Source organism: Monodon monoceros, unplaced genomic scaffold, assembly GCF_005190385.1.
Source record: "Monodon monoceros isolate NGI ecotype Baffin Bay Population unplaced genomic scaffold, NGI_Narwhal_1 Contig3263_ctg1, whole genome shotgun sequence".
Taxonomy (NCBI): domain Eukaryota; kingdom Metazoa; phylum Chordata; class Mammalia; order Artiodactyla; family Monodontidae; genus Monodon; species Monodon monoceros.
In genome coordinates, this window is record NW_021699185.1 from 29237 (window position 1) to 53790 (window position 24554).

The following is a 24554-nucleotide window of genomic DNA, read 5'->3' on the forward strand; positions in this document are numbered from 1 at the left end:
TGTTTATTCTGGGTATGTGTGTGTGTTTATTCTGGGTGTGTGTGTGTTTATTCTGGGTATATGTGTGTGTTTATTCTGGGTGTACACGTATGTCCTACACATACACTGAGTAGGACACTGGAATAAAAAGTCAGACATGGTCTGGGTTTTCTAAGAGCATCCACACTTGAAGAGGAGAGAAGTGTATAGAAGAAGTAAACCACAAGGCAGTATGCGATAAAGGTGGTAAAAATGCTGAAAGAAACTAGAGGGAAAGATGTTGAGGTTGGCTGGGGTAATCAGGGAGTCTTCGTGGAGAAAGAATTAAGCTGAACTAGAATTAATCATTTATATTTGGGATGAGGAATAAGTGTTTCTATTTCTTTCTGGCTGTTCTGAAGCCTGGCTACAAGCCGAGGGCCTCTTGCTCCTTGCACTCTGGGAGGAGGGAGGGCAGGGGTGAGGCCCTCCAGACTCAGTCCCGGATCCTGCGGATTGTACCGGCTTCAGCGCACACCTGGCCGGGCAGTCAGGCAGCCTACTTGCCCTGTTGGGTAAATGCAGATGGCAGCTTCTTTACTTCTAGGACCCGGGAGGGCTCAGCAGGCAACCTCTCACCACATTTGTCTGCCACGCTCCCGGAGAGCCCCAGATGCTCTTCTCCCAGCAGCTGGACCCATTCAGGATTCTGGAATTCTGCAGGAAGGACGTGGCCTGGGGTCGACTGCCCTCGATTCACATCTCTCCATGGGACACACCCTCTCTGTCCTCCCGTCTCTACGACCTGCTCGGCCCCTGGTCACGTTGCTCTCTTACGGTGAGTTGCACGTGGGCCAGAGGCCCAGGAGTCCACTGAGGCAGATGGTGCCCTGCAGTGGCCTGGGCTCAGCGGGCACTTGGTGGTGGGGAAACGGCAGGCATTTTCCAAGTGACTGAAGACCGCGAGCTGACCTTCCCCGGGCACTCACTCTCTTGGTTCCAATGCGCAGGGCTCGGCGTCCCGGGAGACGCCCTCGTCCTCCTCCAGGCCTGGGCTCACTCTGACTTCCTCCCACCTCCCCCTGCCTGCCCAAGTCCTCCCTTCTTTGGACACCCAGCTCGTCCATACAGTCTTCCTGATGACTCCAGCCCCAGGGTGAACATGGCACTTTGAGCGTGTAAGGCACAACTAAGCGCTGAATTCTGCAGAGTCCTGAACACCAACAGTTACTTCAGAGGAGTTAATTTCATCTTTTTTAGGCAGAGAAGAAGCTCCTTAGTGGAAGGGTCTTACAGGACGAAAGGAAACACTCGTGCCGAGACTAGAACGTAGGCTGAACCTCTTACTATGCCACCTACTTTGTAATTTTGCTGAGGCCGCCCCAGGATTCGGCTCAGTTCTGGGATCCGAGGAGGACCTTCATACGGGTAGTGGTGATCAGTTTCATAAGAAGCTGTACGTCCGAGGGACATAAAGGCTGCCTGTGACCTCGAGAGATCCAAGGCGGCCTTTGGGAGGCAGGCTCTGCCGTTTACAGGTTCTGCTCCTCTCGCCTCTCAAGTGGTCAGCTGGGCCCTGAGTCAGGAAGGCAACGCGGACGTGCTTGTCCTTGGGAAAGGTTTTCTGCTCACAGCAGCCTCTCCCTCGAGGCACCCTGCAGCCAGGATCTCGACTGGCCATCGGCTTCTTCCCTTTGCTTGGCACAACTACGGGGTCAAGTTCAACCTGCTGCACATGGTGGGGACGGGCAGCATGCTTGGCGAGCATCTGTGACCTCTAGTCCTTTGTGAGCTGTGGGTCTAGCTGGGGTCCCTACTTCCTCCATGACCTCCTGCTGCTTCCTGGGTGGAAAAATGAGCTAACTGTCACTGACAGGCCGTTCCCTCCTTCAAAGGACTATTACTCTTCCCCAGCACCCCCATCTCCTCCTGCTCTGGGCCCCGTTATCATGTCTGTGAAAACTGGGCATGCCAGCCCTGGACCAGGTCCTGTCTGATGGCTGGAGAGTGGCTTGGGAACATGACCCCTGCTCCCATGCAGTGCTGTGGAAGCTCTTTGGGGGAAACGTCTTCTCTTGGGGCCCACACACCGAGTTGGTCCCATGGAAGGCATGTGGCAAATAATTTTTGAACTCAGCTTTAACATTCTTCCCTGCTTCTTGATGACCTCAGCAAAATCCCGTCCTTCCTCACACATCCTCTTCCCCGTGGTGGGGGAAACGAGCAAGGCTGAAGGGGAACTTGGACTGGCCTTAGCTCTGCCACCAGCAGCTAACGTCACCTCGGGCAAAACACTCTCTCTGGACCTCGTCTTCCTCACTCATTCAATGAGAGCTGAGAATATCTGCCCAAGTCTAATCTACTGGTTTGTTGTAATGATCGAGTGACATAAAAGAGAGGAAGCTGTTAGAAAAAACCCAAGAAGACAGTATACCAAGAAGATACTGCCATGACCCTCCCCTGTCCACACCCCCCAGGGGAGGGACACGTAAAGCCTGCCTTCTGTGCCTTAATCTTATCTCCCTGATAGTAAAGAAAACTCACTGTTAAACTCTCTCAGTCTGCCTCCCTGCATTAGTTACCAGTAACTGGGAGTGAAGACCAGCCCTTCCACCTATTAAATTTGGGAGGGCCACGGTGCAGACAAGCAACACCTAAGTCTGGACTGAAAAATTACCAAAGATATGTAAGGGTCCAACTGCTGAAATGTAGGGTTATACTCTCCTCTCTCAATAAACTGTGCAGGTTCAGCAGAGCCGGAAGCTTGCTGGACACAGAGTGGGACCTCCGCCCGTGGTGCCGCCTGGTTGATTTCCACACAGGCTGCCTGGGGCTCTGCGGTGCTGTGCACGCAACACGCAGGAGTCCGAGGTGCTCAGGACCACCCGCTTCTAAGATCAGTGGACTGGCCTTCAGGAAACCTGGCCAGTTCCTCCGACGAGCCACCCCAGATGATCACACACACCCTAGGCCACCTCCTTCCTGGACACTTCATGCCCTCTCGTCTCTATGCTGCTGTGGCTTCTACAGACCCACTGACAGTCACTCCTTCCATGTGGTCAACAGTTATTTGGGGCTGGCAACTCCTTAAGGATGAAGGCTACGTCTTATTCACTGTCATTCCACCTGTCCTAGCCCAGTGCTCTGGACAGATGGTTTCTGAATACAGGAAGAGGTAGAGAGAAAGACTTTTATAAAAGAGATGCTAACAAAGCATTCAGTGCAGGAAAGCAGCTCTCCACTGGGGGCAATTCTGCCCTCCAAGGAACATGTGGTGATGCTTTAAAACATTTTTAGTTGTCACAATAGTAGGGATGTTCCCATCTAGTGGGCAGAAGCCGGGGATGCTGCTAAGCTTCTTCCAGCACACAGGACACCCCACAGCAAAGAATTCCCTGGGCCAAAATGTCAAGAGTGCTGAGGTTGAGAAAGCCTAGTTTTAGGGGATGGGAGGAGGGATATAGCACTTTCCTTCCAGAATGTCAACAACATCATATATATATATATATATATATTTTTTTTTTTTTTTTTTTTGCGGTACGCGGGCCTCTCACCCCTGCGGCCTCTCCCGTTGCGGAGCACAGGCTCCAGACGCGCAGGCTCAGCGGCCATGGCTCACGGGCCCAGCCACTCCGCGGCATGTGGGATCCTCCCGGACTGGGGCACGAACCCGTGTCCCCTGCATCGGCAGGCTGACCCTCAACCACTGCGCCACCAGGGAAGCCCAGATCATATATTTTAATGGCATACATTTTTATGCGTGTCACAAATAATCTCCATTACCTCCTTGAATTCTTCCATCAGGATAATTATTTCTTTAACCACAATGAACAGATGAGGAAATGAGACTAAGAGGGTAAAGGACTAGTTCGGGATTCGCCAAATAATTGGTAGCAGAGAATCCAGGCTTTCTGACTTGGTTCTGTATTTCCCCCCATTTTCTTTATTGGGAGGAAGATTTTGGTCCCGAAGGAAAAGGAGGGTCTTAGAAAAATGGGATATTAGGACTAGAAAGTCCCTTTGAAAGTCCCCAGCGTCTTCTCTCACTTGGGAGGGGAGACCCAGCATGAGAACTCGGCACATGGCGGGCGTCCGGTCTGACGAATGAACTGCCCAAGGTCGCGCTGGCTGGGGGGACAGAGCTGGTGCCAGCCCTGGACTCTCCTCTCCCGGGCCCAGTACTCCACTCCTGCCCTTCACACATAATCTAAGTCTTTCACACATGCTGTGTTTCTAACAGCCTCTTTTCTTCTGGAGGCAGCTGGTAAACAGATGCCACACGGGGGGAATTCCTAAGCGTGTCTCGGAAACTTGGAGGAAGGGAGAAGAATGAACCGTCAGCACGCTTCAAAGAAGGCTGATTTGACGCTGTCTTCCTAACCTTTTTCAGCACAAGGTTCCTGTGAGTGGAATTCAAGCTTTATTAACTGATACAAATTGCAGAAGGCAGTTCAGATATTCATTCTGAGAGTCAGAGTTGCCAAAATAAATTATTTCACAGAAAGAAATTACGCCAGGACCAAAAAGGAAATCAGAAAGATGGGAGGAAAGTGCTTGAAAAATTTAAAAATATCCCTTCTCCGGCCAGAGGGAATAGCACATGTGGAGGCTCAGGGTAACCGAAGAAGAGGCTGCAGAGGTGAGTGAGAGACCATTCTAAAGGCGCAGGGCAGTGTTCCAGGCAAGAGATGAAGAGAGTCTGAAACAAGGCCGAAGTGGAAGGGAGAGATGAGGGAGACCAGTGTGAGAAATTTTCAAGTAGACTCTGTGGGACTTTGACAACGACTGGATCCTGGGGAGTAAGGGAGAGGAAAGAATCAAGGGTCATGCTGTCCAGTATGGTAGCCACTAGCCACTTGTAAGTAATTAAAATGAAATTAATAATTCACTTTCTCAGTCACACCAGCCACATTGTAAGAACTCAATGGTCACATGTGACTAGCGGCTACCATGCTGGTCAAGGCAGATTATAGAAGAGTTCCATCATCACAGAAAGTTCTACTGGACAGCACCGGTCTAGAGAGACTCCAGGTTTCTGGTTTGGAAGAACGAAGTTTGGCGGGTGGATGAGATGTCAGGAAATCATTATGCCATTTACTACAACAGAGACCAAGTAAAGAGGAAACATTCAAGGGGGAAAGGATGAGTCTGGTGTCAGACACGTTGAATGTGAGGGGGCCAATGAAGCTGCAGCAGGCCTGCAGAAAGGCTGGCTGGAATCTGGCACAACCCAGAAATGACAAAGATACTGAAGAGTCACTGCTCCCCACATTTGGGTGAGGCCAACCATGGGAGTGGTGACAGAAATGGAAGAAAATTTTTAAGGTAGGAGTAGTGGCAGAATTGGGGTTAGAGTGAGGGGAAGGTGAGCAAGTGTGGGTAACTCCGGAAGCCCAGCAGGAGAGGGGATGTGAGAAATGGGACCATCTGCATCGACACACTGCTTTAGGTTATGCTTCCTCCATCAAGAAGCCTTCCCTGACCACTCCGGACATACTCCGGTCTCCGAACTGAGCAGTCACTGTGAGACACACTATGTCTGCATTTAACGGCACACTTCTAAGTGGTTCTCGGGTTCGTGGGCACATTCGACACCACTGTAAGCAACAGGAGATCGGGGAACTGGACCTTCTCAACCCCCTGAATCCTCCAGACGGCAGACAGGCACAACCTGTATTCGGCATATAAACCATTTGGGGAGTGCAGGACCAGCTACTCATCCTGCTGAAGATTGCAGACCTCTGAGAGGCTGTGCCTGCCCCTGCTGCACCTGAACTTGTAAGGCCACACGAAGAGGCCGGCACTCACCGGAAGGGGAGCTTCTCGTCGTTGGGCTTGATGCAGCGGACGTAGTGCGGCGTTGTGGTGTTCAGGGTCTCCATGAGCAGGTGCAGGGAGGTGCGGAACTGGGGAGACAAAGATCAGCGACTGGTGATTTATTTGTCTTCAGCTTTGTGGCCGAATAAGGAACAAAAAGGAGCACACACAGACTGGTGGTAGTATCTGTTAATACTCTTATTGTTTAGATCATTCCTGTTTAACCCAGGACAGGGGGACACCCAGGGACCTGGTGTCAGACTCCAGCTCTGACAGCTGCCTGGTTGCATGACCAAAACCAAGGCCCTCCCACATCCCCGGCACCGGGGCTCCTCAAAGCACGTGGGGAGAGACCGCCCGGATGCGTCTCATTCAGTGCCCCGATCAGATGAGATAAGGTGAGCAAGTGCTAAGAGCGTGAGAGGGACCATCGCTGTGAATGGAGGCCCATGAGTCCTAAACGTGAGGCCCTGGAGCCCTGACACGTGGTGCCCGGGCAGCCCGGGAATTACTGCCTTATAGGAAATGCTCAGAGCCGGGAATCCATCAAAGTATTAAGGTCAGTGGTTGCCAGGGGCTCAGCAGGCACTCTCTTCTCTTGGGAGACACACTGGACATAAAATCCCACAGCAAACCCACAGCAGGAGCTGTTTCTCAGTTTCTGGGTCCCCAGGCTATTGACCCCTCCCTCAACAACTGCACCTCTAGACCTCTGGCCTCGCCCACAGGTGTCTGTGGTCCGGCAACATCTACAATCCCCACAAGGATTAGACGCATCGTGTGGGGCTGGAGTCATCCTCTTTCTCTCTCCTGCCAGCTCCCTCAAGAGAAGGTTTCGCAGTTTCCTTCTTCAAAGGGCACAGAAAGACCGGGCTGGGTGCTGGGGATGGGGAGGCCGAGGCCACTCTGGCCTCCCTCTGACTCTGCACCTACATCCTTCGTCTCCAGAGAGGCAGCCCCGCTACACGTGCCAGGGCCCACAGCTCCCGCCATGAGGCCTGGGGCTGACCTGGTGGCCCACGGTTTTCTTGTGCTCCTTGTTGGAGGCTTTCAGGGGGGGTCTGGCAGAGCGAACGCTGATCTTTGAAGATGTGGTGGCAGCAGGAGCAGAGTCTTTGCCATCGTGGAACAAGTCAGCCACCAGGGGGAGCTAGAAACAAACACAGAGAACGAGTTCTTGGACTTTATGCTGCTTACACTCTTTCCAAGTAGCTTTCCAACACACGCCTGAGAGAACTGGAAATACACGTCCACATTATTCCTAATAGCGTTACACATGTACAGCATTATTCCTAATGCCCACAAAGCAGGGACAACCCAAATGCCCATCAACTGATGGACAGATGAGCAGAATATGGTAAATACACGCGATGCAATATTACTCAACAAAAAATATAAAGGAATGAAGTCCTCATACATGCCACAACCTGCGTGAACCCTGGAAACACGCCAAGTGAAAGAAGCCGGACAGAGAGGACCGCACAGTGTGTGATCCCATTTCCAGGAAATGTCCAGGGGACAGGAGGTCGTATACGGTTTGCCAGGGGCGAGGGGAGGGGCAAAGTGAAATGCCTGCTGATGGGGACAGAGTTTCTTTTTGGAGTGATGAAAATATTCTGGAATTTAGCATGGCGATAGTTGTACAACTTGGTGAATATACTAAAACCACTGAATTACACAATTTAAAAGGGTGAACTTTTGGTACAAGAATTATGTCTCAATTTAAAGAAAGCAAACAAGTAATTTTCCCAGACAATCTCACTTAACCTTTACCTACAAAGATGGGCAAAACTTCTTTCCCTTCCGGTGTGGTAGAAGGTAGCTATGTTCTAAGAAAACTGTTTAAATTTTTCCATACTTATTATTACTGGGTCTTGTAAAGTTATTTAACTTCCTTAAGCCTTATTTTCTTCACCAGTAAAATAGGGATAAGAATGTACCCATAACGTGGAGTTGTTATGAGACTAAATAAGAATACCTCTCTGTTAATGCACTGTGTGTACCAGGGTGAAGATCAGACCATGTGTGAGGGGCAGGTGGGACAGAGAGTCCCAGCCCTCCCCCGTCCCCTACAAAACTAGTCCTGCCAGCATCCCTTGGGGAAGTGGATGCTGGGGATAGAATCAAGTGTTGTAAGGCCACTACCACATGCCTGCATGGGGGGAGGGAACAAAAGGAGCCCCAGGCCCCACTCTCCAGCCCTGAGCCACTCCCAATCCCAACAGAAGAGAGGCTCAAATGCTTGTGCCTCCGTGTCCAGGCTCTGGTCCGTCACATCCCCTGCACCTTTCTTCCCACAGCCCCCATAACGATGCTGTCTCCCATCTCCTCCCGCCAATTCTGAATGCCCTGAGTCTGTCTTCTGGGGGCTCTGCAATCGGATCCCACTCACCCCCTCTCAGGTAATACATTTTTTCTTTAAATTAATTTTTATTGGCGTATAGTTGCTTTACAATGCTGTGTTAGTTCCTGCTGTGCAGCAAAGCGAATCAGTTATACGCATACATGTATCCACTCTTTTTTAGATTTCCTTCCCACTTAGGTCACCACAGAGTAGTGAGTAGAGCTCCCTGTGCTATACAGTAGGTTCTCATTAGTTACCTATTTTATACATAGTAGTGTATATGCGTCAATCCCAATCTCCCAGTTCATCCCACCCCTGCTTCCCCCCTTGGTAACCGTAAGTTTGTTCTCTATATCTGTGTCTCTATTTCGGCTTTGCAAATAAGTTCATCTCTACCATTTTTCTAGATTCCACATATAAGCGATATTATATGCCATTTGCTTTCCTCTTTCTGACTTCCTTCACTCTGTATGACAGTCTCTAGATGAAGTTGATCACTTTACTGTCACATAAACCACCACGCTTGTTATTCCCACCTTTGCTCACCATTATTCTTATCTGAAACACCCACCCCCTTCTCCTACCTGCTCATCCCGAGAGTCCCATCTCTCAGGGTCTGGCCCTGCCTCCTCCACGACCCTTTCCCAGATCACTTCGTCCACTCATTTCTGCCTCTCCCAGGCTCAGCCTGTGCCACCTGGGTACCACCCGAGTCTGTGCTGGGCCCTGAGCCCTAGGCTTGCTGAACCTACAGCCTCCTAGCCTTCCCCACTGATGGAGGATGAGAGCTGAAGAGAAGACTAAAGGAGAAAATCCACATGAGTACAGAGAAGAGTGCCCGGCATAGAATAAGCACTCATACATGATCTAGTTTTATTATTTTTATTGGGGGTATATATATATATATATATATATATAATCTGTCTACATTGTGAAAGTACAGATGCCTGAGAAAGTTATATTTTTGAGCTGTAGAGGAAACAGAATCATAGAATTTAAATCTGGAAGAACCATAAAGATCAACCCTCAACTTCCTGTGGCAGGTGAGGAAAGAGCAGCTCTGGGAGGAGGGCCCTACCAGACCCTGCTTCAACCCCCAGTCGCCCCACAGCAACCACGGCGGGCGGCATCAGGTCGCCCAGGGCTCTTGGTTAATGGAGGAGCCAGGGCTGGAAGCACTGACCACGGCCTCCTCTCTGAAGACCTCTTCCCTGAGATTCAGCAGGTCCACATTCCTCCGACTTTCTGCCTACTTTTCCCAATGTGTTCTTTCCCAGCACCTTTTGCTGGTCCATCTTCTGCACTTCTCTCCTTTGAGTTGCTGATCCCCAAAACTGCATCCTCACCACTTAATTTTTCTAACACTCATTCCCTGGACAGTATCCTTCATGCCCATGGCTTCAACTGTCACCTTCAAGCCCGTCTCTCCATCTTGATTTTCTTCCACTGCCAGGGTCCATAGTTCTAACCACCTGCTGAATATCCTGCTTCTCCTCCCTCTGGGTGTTCCACTGGAAACTCCAAATTCAACATGGCCCAAACCACCACCACCTGCTGTCTTCCCAGATTTAGGTTAGAGATCCTGCCATCACCCTACTTCTCATTCCCATCAATCACCAAGTTCTGTCCATGGTTAAGTCTCAGCAGTCCTTTCTCGATCAACCAGAACGTCGCTGCACTGGTTCAGGTCCACCTGAGCTCTCTCCTGGGTCACTATAGTCACCTACAAAACTCGAGTGCCCTACCTCCAGGCATACGTTCATACAAACACATTCTACCCCACAGCCAGTTTTCTCTAAATCCAAACCATACCCAGTAACCCCCTGTTTACAGACCTGCTGGTCCTCACTGACCATGGCAGAGAGCCACCATCACACATATTAACTGAGAACAGGGGTAGGGGATGGAGGGGTGGGGGGAGAGGACAGCCCAGGCATGGGGACTCTGTAAACTGGTGCTAGAGAGCCAAGGCACACGTGAAAAAAGGTCAGGTGCCCAGGCAGAGTGGCGACTAGAAATTTCCATAGGGAAATAATTAATGGGAGGCTGAAGCCAGGTTCACATTCTAAAGACATCAGTGATTCAGTCTGCCAAGTCTAAACAATATATAAACTGATTAAATTATTCTAATTCATATACTTTCAGAAATAGACTTCCAAGATGTTTGAGTCTTGGGTAGAAGTTACCAACTGCATGACTACACTGTTTAAGGGGTCTAATGTACTGAAATCGTTAGTAGTGGCTTTTTCTGTGAAAAATCTGTTAACTTCTAAGGTCAGGAGCATGTATCAGAACCACAGGAGGAACTTTGAAATCGGATTCAATTATAAGAGTATTTTAAAACGTAAGCCGCTTTCTCTTGCTTCAATCAGAAAAGCTATGCCTTTTTTTTTTAATTTGACATATTACAGGATTTATAACTTAAGAACAAAAAAGGAAAACTTTTGTTCAAGGCAGATTTTAATCTACACTGGCACTGTGCTATAATTTGGGAACAACCAAGGTTTAGTCTGGAGAATTTGAATTTTATTTTAAAAGTTATGTTTTAGGGCTTCCCTGGTGGCGCAGTGGTTGAGAGTCCGCCTGCCGATGCAGGGGACACGGGTTCGTGACGCGGTCCGGGAAGATCCCACATGGCGCGGAGCGGCTGAGCCCGTGAGCCATGGCCGCTGAACCTGCGCGTCCAGAGCCTGTGCTCCTCAGCGGGAGAGGCCACAACAGTGAGAGGCCCGCGTACCGCAAAAACAAACAACAAGAAAGTTATGTTTTAATTGTAGGTCCCTGCTGTTGAGACCGCATTTGGAAGTGGTAGGGTCCCTGGGATGGAGAAGAAGATGAGTTTGTTGGGACTTTAAGGAGGAGGGGCAGGCTTTACATCCTATACAGAATTTGTGTGATAAACTCAGTAAACGTACAGAGACATCTAATTTGACCACAGGACTGAAAGACGGACAGGCACCATGTTCAACCTCAGGCTGCAGGCAGTAGTAAAAGACCAGGACAAGGGGGCTGGGCCAGACACGGACCTCCTTGTCCCAGGAGTGTCCCAGCTGTAAATTAACCCCAAGTCCCAATGAAAAGTAGTTACCAAGTTCCTGTTTGAAAAAGGATTCATGCAAAGGAACACATTTCTGAGTGAGAGAAAAAAAAAATTTTTTTTTAATTGACTAACTCCAGTTCTGCTATTAGAGTGACTGGAAAGTCTATTTACCAGACGACCAACCAGTACTAGAAGTACTACGATTCATCTTAGGGCAGCCCTCAGAAACACGATCCACCTGGGCCTTTCTAAAAATTTACTCTCTTCAGTCTTGAAAACACTTAGATAAAACCTTCAAACAAACCAAGTACTTCCCTGATACTACTTGTCACTTATTTCAAAGTGTCCAGAGGTACTGGCTTTCATGCTCTCTGCTATTCAAGTCTATATATAGATTTTAAAAGCCTGAGGCAGATCTATTTGAAAAGGGATTAAAAGAAGTATGAAAACACTTTCTAAAGACCACTTGACAGTTTAAGAAAAATGTCAGTTACAGGTACATACATAGCTGTTACCTTGGAAATCACACCTATTCATTTCCATTTATATGAACATAAAATATCTTTTCTTTAAAACAGACATGTGAAACTAAAATAAGACACACTATAATAACCATTTGATTGGAATCTCTTGTCTAGAATCTTATCTTTAAAAGCTACGGCCGTAAACAAAGTAACGAACACATTTTCTTTTCAATCAATTCTTTTACGTGGTAAATGCTACCCTCTGGGGGAAAAAAATATCAAACTTTTAGGTAAGAAATATTCTGTTTAAAGGGGTTTTGAAGAGGATTTGGAGGAAAAGTCTCAGTACTTCATTTGTTTAAAGAAGGAAAGGGGGACCTTCCTGGGCTGCAGGGAATGATTATCTTGCTTTACTGACTAAAGTTCTCTCTCACATAGTTACCTATTTATTCTAAATGTTGGTAGAGGCGTTTTAACTACCAGTACAAACTGATTTTAAACAGGAAGCATTCCAAAAACACTTAAAAGCAAATGTTATATAGTATGTTGACTCAAAGGTTATTATATAAAAAATAAATTAAAATTTAAAGCAAATGCGTTTGCTCAGAATGAAATGTGTGTATAACCTGTAAGGAAGCTAGCAGCACGGAAAGCAATGGAACGCATGCATTGTCACCCTTGATGAGCTGAAGTTGAGGGAGAACAGAGATGGGGGGAGATGGAGTTTGGGCCTTGTTGGAGCTACTCCATCCTGACTCCTGGACCTCTGGGATTGTCATGGCCCAGGGTAGGCAGCTTTGGGCTAATATGGTCTACTTGGCCTCTGGACCACATTGGTCTCGAGATCCCTTCCGCTAGGATGGCGTGGAGAGATGGCATCAGGGCTGCCTGCCTAGGAACACGGCCCAGCGTGGCCCTCACTGCCCAGCACCTGCTGGCATAAACTCTGGACCCACTGCCTATCTCTCTGACTTACACTCAGCACTGCCCCAGAAGAGGAAATCTCCAGAAGAAAAAAATTCTCCTTTCGAGATTTTTTTTTCAGATTGATAAAATATTGCTTTTTACAATAAACACTAAGAAGGAAAACCCTCCACCTTTAGCATCTAAAACAAATCAGTCTGTTAACCTGAAATCATGTTTTAAAGAGGCATCTCTTAAGTCTCTATTTATAGCTCTCTGACAGCGGAGAAAGCAATTAGCTATATTATAGCCTCTTAGGCAATGTAACTGGCTTTACTAATTACATTCTCATTAACACCGTTTTATCTCGCTGCTCTTAGTGGGAACTCTTCAAACATCCTTTTGGCTGATAGGGTATATGGTAGTCTTCCATCCCATACTGCTTAATTTTTCACAGTAATTTGTTAATTTCTTATCAGGGATGCCACACAAAAGAAAAAAGCTAATAGGTCTCCCCCCAGATAAAAATACTTTAAGTAAAACTATGGGTTTACCTACAGGATCTAAGATCTAGCTATGCTTAGTGACAAGAAAACCAATAAAAAAATTGGGCATTAACTGGATACCATAGGCTTGCATCTTTCCAGGTCTTTATTTTTCTCTCTGCTTTTAAGTGCGCCTTAGAAACATAAACCTTGTGGGACTACTGTGAAAAAAAATTAAAGAAAACAATAGAGGCTCATTTTAAACTATGAGTTTTAAAAATGCTACAATGACAGACGTCGCCGGAGGTGTCCATCTGTCCAAATGATTTAAAGCACATTTCTGATCACTCTGATCCGTAGCTGCAGTCTGTGGAAATCCCATCTGTAGGTTTATAGTGACCTAGTGTCGATCTCTGCTTTCCCTCCTCTGGGATGTCTGAAATGGGTCCAGGGTGGAGAGTTCTCGGCACTCCCTCCTCCTGCTGGGGTCTGGTGGGCCTAGAAGCCTCTCTCGGTTCATCTCTGAGTACTGCTGGTCACCATCACAGCACCTCTGAGGGTTTGCTGGGATGGAGGTGCAAGGGTCTGACAACAAGGTCATTGGTTCTTTAGAAATGTTAGTTGCTGAAGGGGGAGGCTAGAGTTGTGGCAGGTGGACAGGGAACAGAAAGGAGTTGGTACCATTTAAGAGTAGATCACAGACCTATTTTACACTCCAACTTAGCAATACCTCTAGACTTTTGAAGTGCATATTCTTTGAACTGCCAATTCCATTTCTAAACTTTTACAGACATAACTATACAAGTAAGCAAAGATATATGTAAAGGGCATTCCATGCAGTATTAGTTGAATTAGCAAAATACCAATAGCTGTTTATAAAAAGAAAAGAAGTGGATATGTACTCACGTGGAAAGATGGCCAATGGTAAGTGAAAAATTAGAGAGGACAATGTATAATGCAATTCATTTCAATCTTTTTTTTTTTTTTTTTTTTCTGGCTGTGTTGGGTCTTAGGTGCTGCGGGCTTTCTCTAGTTGAGCGGGGGCTACACTTCGTTGCAGTGCGCGGGCTTCTCATTGCAGTGGCTTCTTTTTGTTGCGGAGCACGGGCTCTAGGCGCATGGGCTTCAGTAGTTGTGGCACATGGGCTTAGTTGCTCTTCGTCACGTGGGATCTTCCCGGACCAGGGATCAAACCCGTGTCCCCTGCATTGGCAGGTGGATTCTTATCCACTGCGCCACCAGGGAAGTCCCCATTTCAATCTTAAAAAGATGTACCAGTATGTTTGTATCATCAGAATGGGAATTCATCAAAAGGGAGGTCAGGAATGGGAGAGAATACTTTCATTTTACATATTTCTATACTATGTGAATTTTTATAAGCCTACATTTCATTTCTAATAAAAACTCAATCTACAATGATACCCCTATTTAGAAAAGAGCTAACATGGCAGGCCTGAGACTGCCATCCTAGAAAGGCCTGCTTACAAGGTTGACCCTTGGCTGGTGTCTGGAAATGTGGATTTTGAGAGGGTTTTCAGCAGTCCCTGATAAGAATGGTTTACTGAGCCTAAACTGTTTATGCAAACAATATGGCTTATGCTGAATGAACCTGCTTTCCTTCTGGGAGTCTGGAATTTCAGTATGTGCTAGGCAAACGGTGCCCACGTCACTGACTCTCAGTAGGGAACACTAAGTGCCCAGGCTCAGGTGAGCTGCTCTGGTAGACAGGTCACAGGCATCATCACAACTCAGTGTGGGAATTAAGTATATTCAGTGTGACTCCAGCGGAAGAGGACTCTGGAAGCTTGCACCTGGTCTCCCCTGGACTTCACCCCGTGCACCTTCTCCCTTTGCTGATTCGCTTTGTATCCTTTTGCTGTAATAAATCATAGCCATGAGTACTACAATATGCTGAGTTCTGTGAGTCTTCCTAGCAAATGGTTCAATTTGGGGGTGACCTTGGGGACTCCCAGCACATTCCTATTACTCTTTTCCATAAAACCTTCTTCTTGACCTTCACAGCATTACCACAATTTCTGATTAAACTCTGTATCTTTTCACTAGACTGTAAGTTCTGTGAGGTTAACTACATACATTTGTTACTACTACATACCACACAAATATTCAATAAAGTTTGTTAAATAAAAATAAGAAAAAAAATCTCACTGACTAATAACAGATGATCTGCTGGAGAGAGAGTGTGAGAGATTCCCTTCTAGATTCTGGGATCCCTAAGAGACACTCAAAGTAAGACAAAAATCAATGGCAGAACCAGACGCTGCCATGCCCCTCACTTGTGCTCCCACCTGAAAGGAGAAACTTGTAACAAAAGTTTCTCAGCCCTCTAAGGCCAGTGTCACGGTAACAGGAGGTCACAGGCGTCTAACTTCTAAGACGCACACAATGAGGACACGTGCTCCTCAGGGCTCAAACCATCCACTGCTACTCTCTCCCTGTGGCTTTTCTCCCGTTCCCCACCTCCCTTGCAAAGAATGGAAAAAGTCACGTCAACCACCATGGACTAGAGGGCTGGACACCTGGCAAGCCGAGGGGTTAATCTTGCACTGACATGCACATTTACCCAAAGCAAATTTGTCTTAGTGACGACTAATTCCCTGATGCTCCAGATATCGGGAGATGGCATGGGGCCGGGGTCTGCCCCGGGCCGCCCACATCGCTGGTACTGACTCAAATCCTCCCTAAAACCCTGGCCTCGGGGCCACGTGATTTACTTGTCTTTAGGTGCCTGGGTCCATTTTGCGGGGCGTATTTTCTCCATTCCATCGTCTCACCCTAACTGCATTCATCTAAAGCTTATCACAAAGAGAAATTAATCTGCCATTTCTAGTGTTACCAGGCCTCTGCAGTGAGTTCAGTACCATGTGGTCTGGTAGAAAGCCTCCTAAATCCTAGAGAGTCCTTTTCTGGGTTCCCTCTGAAAGGCTGAAGCCAGCAACGGCACCTGCATCGGCGGGGTGGCTTTCTGTAACGGCGGGGCTCACGCTCCCTGCGCCCCCACCCCAGCCAAACCTCCTCTCTTTTCAGGTACTGTATGCTTGTTTTTCTGCCCACTCACAGCCCACTAGAATGTAAACACCTAGAGAGTAGAATCTATCTTATTCACCTTTGTACACGGTGCATTTAGGGGCAGTGCCTCACAAGGTATGTGCTTAACGAATATTTGTTTAGGTGATTCAGTGCCTTGTTCCCTCTACCTGTAGAATGGACACAATATTGGCTATCTTTTTGTCATGCTCGTGAGAAGGAAATAACTGGAATTCTGGAGATAACAGAAAGTAACATTCCAAAATTGTAGATTTAAGTGTCCCTTGAATCCTATTATTCCATTTAAGTTTCTGGCCATAGGGAAGTTCCACAGACTGCTAAGCAGAAATTAAACGCACTGATACTAGGATTTGAAGGGGTTTAAGTACTTTTACATCTGCATGTAGGAGGTGGAGGACAAATGACCCGATGGATGCCAGCAATGTTTTCACAGTTATACCTACCATCGTCTCTCCGATTGTCACTTCTCCTGTTCCCCCCGCTCCCCTGTCCTTCCATTAGCTGGCATCTTTCCCAGTCACCTCTGCCCATCCCTTGCTTTCTTCCCTCCATCAGGCCGTTCTCAAATTCTCAGACTGAAATAACCTACAGACCCCTCACCTCCCCCTGCCCCGCACCCCTGCCTCGGCCCCTCCAGAGTGGGGACGGCACCAACCACACCCTGTCTGGCTCTGGCCGTGGACACTCCGCCTCTGTCTCCCTGCTTCCGACGCTCTTTACCTTGCTGGCCTTCAGAATATTGATCTGCTCTTCGTACACCGTGTCTCTGTTTTTCTCCAGAAAACTATCTGAAAGGTACTCCACCTGGAGCCACGGCAGGAAACAGAAACGGTAGTTAGTGCTCCAGCCTGACCCGGGACCCTCAGCAGCTTCTCCAGTAGTTTCAGCTCATCCACAGTGTTTTCTGAAAAGAGCTGTGCGTACATGGGAAACCCACAGATGTTCTCATCCAAACTGCAAACCCAAGACGTGATCAGGGTTTACATAGAGGGAGTTGAATATTCATTTTGCGGAAAACCAAATTGTTTTTAAAAAGGAGTTCCTGTAAGATGGCCTTTAATAGAAGGCTTCCTTTGGGTGCTCTATATGCAGCTTGTCAGCCTCACCCCAGATCAACTGAATTAGAACTTGCCTTTGAGCAATACCCCAGGTGACCTGCACACACATGAAAATTTGAGAAGCACTGGGCTAGTGCACACAGAACACAACCCACGTAGAGAAATTCTAAGTTTACGCCAGCTGCCAGGAAAGGAGCCACCTGAAGAAGAATCACTCTTTCTTCTTCTCTCTCAGGCTCCAGGAGAGTAGACAAGGCCCCACCCAAGAGACTCCAGGCCCTCTGAATTCAAAGGTCAGCTCCCTCTTAGCCCAGGAACCCCGAGTCCACCTTGGACGGGGCTCACGGAGCACCGGGCCCACCAAGAGGAGACCCACCTTATCTGCAAAGTGGACGACAATGAAGGCCGTGTTGGACATGCGGGGTTTCTGGAAGTGCTGGCTGCCGGAGTGCCGGTCGTAGAGCTTCTGAGCCCAGTTCTGGTCAGTTCCTTTGGGGACCTGTGGATCCACAAAATCAGGTGCTTTGTGAAGAGGAAAAAGGAAGCCAAGAGTCAAGGCAGAATGATGGAGTCTGCCAGGAAGCTGACCTCATGAGGCTGGATTCAGCTCTGAGACCTGAACCCTAACTGGATGTGGAAAGCAGATTCAACCATGAACACCTGGGATCCCACATGGCATGCCCTCAACATGCCCTGTATGCTGGCACCCTGAAGGGGTGCGCTGAGCCTCAAAGAACCTGCTGTCTGGCAGACGCTGGAAGAGTTGGGAGAGGAAGAGGGTGGAGGCCAAGGTCACAGGAGTAGAATCATAACCCACAGGATAAATCTGAAGATGCTTCTTTGCTCTGGTGGGGCCAGTGACTTCAGGGTCATGAACACACCACATCCGCCTCCAGTGCCAAGTTCCTGCTCACTCAGGTCAACTCCTGCAGCAGGAAAGCCCACTGTCTCTCTCTAGGGCCATCTGAATACCAGTGTCCAGGCTCAGCTCAAGTCTGTCCTCTTCTCTGAAGCCTTTCCTGAGCACCCTTGATCTCGCTTTGGAATTCTTCCAACTTAGCTCTTACATATGCACTGCCTAATATTGTTCATCGTTTGGTTTTTGTGTATCGTCTTGTCTCTATAAACTGTAAAGTAAGTTTGTTGGGTTCAGGAAGTATGACTTACTGTTTTATTTCCTGTCCCTCAAAGAACTTAAAATTGGATTCCAGGGCTTCCCTGGTGGCGCAGTGGTTGAGAGTCTGCCTGCCGATGCAGGGGACACGGGTTCGTGCCCCGGTCCGGGAAGATCCCACATGCCGCGGAGCAGCTGGGCCCGTGAACCATGGCCGCTCAGCCTGCGCGTCCGGAGCCTGTGCTCCGCAACGGGGGAGGGCCACAGCAGTGAGAGGCCCGTGTACCGCAAAAAAAAAAAAAAAAAAATTGGATTCCAGCCATGCAGTGGGCGCTAAGTACCTGGTGATTGAGCTATGCAGTACTAACCTCTACCTCCCCCCAATTTAAAGTTAGAGATTTACTACATTAATAATTCTGAAGGGCAGCCTCTTTTAATATCTTTAGAGATGGCTTCAGAAATGAAAAAGCATCTTGCTTTGTTGAAAACACAACACAGAGTCACTGTAACCACCACTCAGATTGTCAAGAAAGATGGTGCCTCTGCTGATGGGAAGGTGCTCCCCACCACCCGTCATCCCTGAGCATCGCTGCACACGCACCTTCCTCAGCTATGGGCCACCAACTGCCTTTTGCCCTTTTCGTTAGTTTAGATTGTATATTTGGATCAGGCAGGGTTGAAGGTGACCCTTGCACTAGCCATTTAAAAAGGGCTTTTTTTAGTAAATTAATAATACCTGTGCCATAAGAAAAATGCTTACACACTTGAGAACAAAGTTCTCAAATACTTTGTAAGCAAACAGATTTTTCTCAATATCCAGCTTGGTGTAACTAGGATTGAATATCCGGTGCTAGGTGCCACAGGATTTTTAAGGAAACTCCTTCTTGAAGGAGACTATTAATTGTGTTGGGCAGACAAAATAAAATATATTTAATTGAGCATTTAAAAATATATTGTTTTATATTTGTCTCCAAGCATCCTGTGTTTAGAAACACCAGGTACGGGGGGAAGCAAGAGGGCAGCCTGGCGGAGCTGTCAGGAGGCGAGGCTGGAGAACAGGAACACAATGGACCCAGCACTGGCAGAACTGGGCAAGACAGAACAGAAAGGGTAGGGCTATGATGAGAAGCCCCACCTGGTCAACACTTGTATTTGCCAGTATCAAAATCTTCTTGTCTTGACAATGAAATTGGACTTCTGTTAGCAGACTCCATAATTCCACATAGTCTCTAATTCAGGCTTGCATAAATCAATGAGTAAGGGAGGCCAGGAATCAAGGTCATAGGTATACATATTTCCTGACAAGGGTCAGTCTGTCTTCTCACCCCCACCCTTGACTAAAAATAAGGGCCAGCAGGAATTCACAACCATTAAGAATCTCAGATAATAATCAAAGCAAATGCCCAAAGAACTTACTGCCAGGCAGTTCTCTATACATTTTCGATGTATTAACTCATTCAATCCTCGCAATAATCCCATGAGCTAGGTACTATGGCTGTATACATTTTACAGATGAAGAAACTGAGACAGAGAGGTTAGGTAACTTGCCCAAGGTCACACAGCTGGGAACTAGCAGAACTGGGGTTCAAACCAGGACAGGCTCTAGAGTATGTGCTCCTCACTATCATGCTTTCCTGCCTGACGAGAGAGTTTTAAAGGCAACCACAAAGGCATGGTTAGGCAGGATGCAGTTATTTCCAAAAATCCTTCCAAAAAGTAGATTTAGAACAGGCGTAGGAGACAGAAAGCAAATTTTGTATTTTGATAAAAGCTACAATAGATTGTGGTTATCAGTAGCTCTGGAATATGCAGCGAATCAAAGCCTTTAAAAAAGAATCTACCAGCAGCTTCACGTGAGCTTCCTTACTCTCCTCTCCAAAGGCACTGGATCAGGAGCCTGGACCCCAGCTCTGTCCTCATCTAGGTGGGTACTGTCCCTCAGAGGGCAAGTCCCTCCGACCTGCTCTGTTGGCCACTGGTCACAGCAAAAAGTGAAGGCCCCGGTCCCAGACAGGCAAATCTCCAGAGATAGGAAGTAGATGAGTGGTTGCCTAGGGCTGTGAGGGAATGGAGAGTGACTGCTAAGGGGTTTCTTTAGGGGACGATGAAAATGTTCTAAAATTGATTGTGGTGGTGATGGCTGCATGACTCTGAAAATACTAAAAACCACTGAATTGTGTATTTTAAATAGGTGAATTGTATGGTTCACTAATTCTATCTTAATAAAGCTGTTAAAAATGCATTAAACCTGACTTTACTCTTCATTATTGAAATAAAACAGAGAAAACATGGGGGGGGGAGGGGAATGAAAGTCCTCAGACTTACTAAGCCCCTCAACAGCTTGGGGTATAAACCCTGTGGCCCAGGACAACTTTTCACCAAGGTGCTCTTGGAACCTTGTCGGAAACTGTACTCTCTCTTGAAGATGTCTGGCTGCCATCACTGGCCTGGGACATCGCCAGGGGCCAAAGCCTGCCCCAGCCCAACAGCTGACAAGAGCTGACTGATAAGGACCCCAAAGCCAGTTATTCCATCTCTGCTCCTTGTCCCGTTTTCCGGGGCCACTGCCACCACGGCCGCCTCCCTGGTCACTATCTCACTCCATCCCATACCTCCGTGGGCTCCCTGATGCCCTCTCAAATGACCCTGCCCCCATCAACCCTGAATCCTCCTGTGATAGCTGGGCCTCCAGGACTCTGCTGTCCTAACAGCTCTAGGCGGAGGTGGCTCCTTCCTCCCCACCTGGCAGCCATCTCCTCCAAGGCCAGTTCCGGGCCTTTACTTTTCCACCCTCACAAAACAGCCTTTCCACGTGCTCAGCGAGACGCTAATTCTAGAGCAACTCAACGACCCATCCTGTCCCTTCCCACACCTGGGTGGCTGCCTAAGATCACACGTCAGCTCCTCTTCCCTTAATCGACTCCTGCTGATAAGTTAATATAATTTAGTATTGCCGCCAGAAAATAAAATCAAATTTCACTGTGAGCGTCACTGCCATGGATTAAGACACTGTGCCCAGACTGAAGGGGAGAGTTGACCCCAACAACTCCCACATCTCACTTTATGGTCTCTGACCTCAGTAAACACATCTCTGCACTCAGTATTGCTCGTCCCTGTTTGTAGGACACCTTGTCCCCTCCTCCTCTGTTCTCTCCAGCTTCTAACCCTGCTGTGTCTTAGCAGATGCCTCGTTTCCTCCCTCATAGGGAAGCCAGCTGTCAAGCAGGAAACCTCAAATTCCTGCTCTACATCCAGAAACTCAGCTGCATCCACAGCCCTTCGATCCTTTGGGCCCTTCTCACGGGAGGGAGCGCTTCTTCCCCTAGCCGGCATCCTGCACACGCACCCCTGCCTCCTGGAGACCTGGATCCACCCAGCTTCCCTCTCCCGGAAGCCTCTCCCGCTTCTCGTCTCTCTCACCTCCTCCTTTTCACAGCTAAGCCTCCGGAAAGGAATTCAGACTTGCCATCTCCACGGCCTCACCTATTCTCTCCTCAGGTTACTGAGGTCAGGCTTCTGCCCAGACAACTTCCTTGAAACTGCTCTAACAGACACCTCGCTGCCAGGTGCAGGGCTCCGAGGCCCTCACCACTGCTGCCCTCCCTCCTCAGCCCCTCTGCTCCTCGCCTAGAGCCCTCGGCATCTCCTCCCGGCTGGACAAGCGCAGCGCTGCCAGGGCACTGCTGACTCCAGTCTCTCTGCAGCTTACGTTTCACACAGTTGCCAGGGAGACCTGTCGAAAAGTGAGTCACATCTGATCACACCTCTCCCCCGCTTCACACCCTTCCACCCCCGGAGCCTCCAGAGTCAAGTCCAAACGCCTTCGCCGGTTTGGACTTGGACGGTTCCTCCTCCCGCCCTCGCCTGCCACCACCATGGGCTCTCTCTGGACAGATAGGACCATCTCATATTCTGTGAACGTGACGTTCCCTTTGCTCAGAACCCCTCTCCCCTCATGTGACCCCTGCCTACACAGCTGCCCTGGGCACGCTTTCCCCCTGAATTCCATTTCCCTGTCATCCGGGGAGATGATCTCAGTGCTTGCTCGACCCCCTCTGATGTGTGTTGAAGGGAACATGGGGTTCGCAGGGTGGATGAATGTGGGAAAGGCACTTCCCCCGCCTCCACCACAGGCTTCACAGCTGCTCACAAGCCGTAGCCTCTGGGGTGACGTCTTAGGAAACCACAAGCCCTTGGTCTTGATCCACAGTAAACTCTCACGAGAGCAGCCTTGCCCAGGTCAGGAAGCCGAAGGGTATTCACCTCCCCGTCTGCAGGCTGCTTTCCTTCTACTGCCTCAACAATAATACATTAATTAGGAAGGTCCATCCTCGTCGGCTCCGCAGGCTGGGTTCCATGAAACAGAGAATCCTAGTCAACAGGGCAGAGCTTGCCTCCCCGACCCAGGCCTTCCTTTGTGGGTCCCTAACACAGTCTCCACAACCTGAGACGGTGTCTGTATCTTCATTCACTAGAATTGCTTCCCGGGGTCAAAGTATCATTTTCACAAAATTCCTGCTAAAATGCATGTGATTTATGAGAAAACATGCACTGACATCTCAAATCCTATCAGCCCTAACCAGTTTGTTCCTCCAAGAGGGAGGGACTGATGACCGAGACATGGGGAGGGCAGGGAACTGGGGGTCTGAATTCGGCGTAGACACGCTTATGTCCACAGCATCCACAGCAGCCTTAGCGCTGGGGGAGGAGAGTTTTGTTACGAGCCGCCCGGAAACGATCATTTTCCACAAGCAAACACCCTCTCCCCTGGCCGTGGTTACTGAGGAGCAGCTGTAGTTTGCGGCTCAGTCTGGGTCTGACGATAAATTCATGACTGTAGGGAAGCTTTCCCACCTGGAGGAATCCGGAGCACTTTGCTGTCCTGGTCCCCACGCCTCCTCTGCAGCTTCCGGCACCCAGCACAGGCTGAGGAGACCCACCCTGCGTGCTGCCCCTTTCAGTCCATGGCTACCCCGTCTCCACGTTTCTCATTTAAATCTCAGCCCGCTGGTCCTGCCTGCCACTAGGTGTCTTCTCCAGGAGAAGTGATTTTCCCGATGGCTGCTTCTTACTTCATTTGGCTTCGTGGCCTGTCGCATGGGGGTCGCAGAACCCACTTCTTCACAGCACGATCTCCTGATTCTTTCTCACCCTGCAGAGTGTATCTGAGGCAGCTCCACATCCAACAGGATGGCTCCCAAGAAACGCAAGCTGCCCAGGTGTGACCAATTCCATGGGAATCCCTAACCTGCTTAGGTCAGAGCCATGGGTGCTGCCAGAAGGGTGCAGCAGGCTGCCCTGTTTTCTAAAGTCAGATTTACAGTATGATTTCCAAACAGCAAAATGCACCCTCTTTAAGTGTACAGTTTCATGACTTGACAAAAGTAATAACTGTTGGTTAAAACTCCATCTGTTACTAGAAGCTGAATCAGATTACGCTGAATGACCCTGAATTCCCAGAGCGGTTAAACCTGGCGGAAGATGGTGACCACACTGTGGGGTTTTGCTTTATTCCTTAATTTGGTGTTCAGCTTGCCTCCCCTGCTACACTTGTGACTGGCAGTGAGTTTGAAAGTGTCACATTCACAGTATTACCCCCAATCCAACGGGACACTCTAGTCCCCACCAGCTTGACTAGCAAGAAACCCAGGCTTATCCTCAGACCTTCCCTTCTAAGGAGCCGCAGGGATGGGGAAGCAAGGACCTAACAGAACTGCCGGGGCTGCGTGCAGCTCAGCACTCTTTCTGACTTGGTGTGCCCTGACCTTGAGGTCACTCGGCTGTCACTCCGCTGCCCCTGCTGGGCTCTGGTCCCTGCCCACAGCCCTCTGCGGGGCCCTCGCCCTCACTCAGGCCAAGCTCTTCCCCAGCACCATCCTGTCCTTCTTCACCCTTTGCTGGCCGGCAGGGAGATCCCTGCCTCCACTCCTGAGGGTTTTCCCCTCAAGACCAGACATACAGTAGGTGCATCATACATTCTGGGTGTCTGGCAGGAGTTTGAGTTGGATACAGTCTTCGACTTAAATCACCTAATTTTACAAACCCAAACAGAAGGCACCACAGAGCATAAGGCAGAGACCATCCCTGTAAACACAGCCGGATTTTACTTCCCCTTAGCTTCTTGAAAGTAATATAGGCAGCGTGCATTCTGTAGGAAGACTGAACAGAAACGTCTGGGGATCCCTACTGCCCCGGGAATACCCAAGGCTTCAAAGTCTAGGGATTTGGGGAAGTTACTTTCAAAACTGCTGAATACTTGCACCTTGGTCCTCCCTGCAACCACTGCCTCCGTTTCGGCCGCACTG

The 24554-nt window shown here is 48.8% G+C and overlaps 1 protein-coding gene across 1 annotated transcript in view; it reads right to left on the reverse strand.

Moving 5' to 3' along the window:
• Positions 1-24554, reverse strand: part of LOC114902758 (unconventional myosin-Vb) — a 324214-nt gene that overhangs the window by 24621 nt on the left and 275039 nt on the right. The window contains exons 13-16 of the mRNA XM_029235361.1: positions 17512-17634; positions 16798-16881; positions 6785-6925; positions 5767-5864 (exon numbers count right to left, since the gene is read on the reverse strand). Of these exons, the coding sequence (XP_029091194.1) occupies positions 5767-5864; positions 6785-6925; positions 16798-16881; positions 17512-17634 (446 nt within the window). The remainder of the gene's footprint in view (positions 1-5766; positions 5865-6784; positions 6926-16797; positions 16882-17511; positions 17635-24554) is intronic.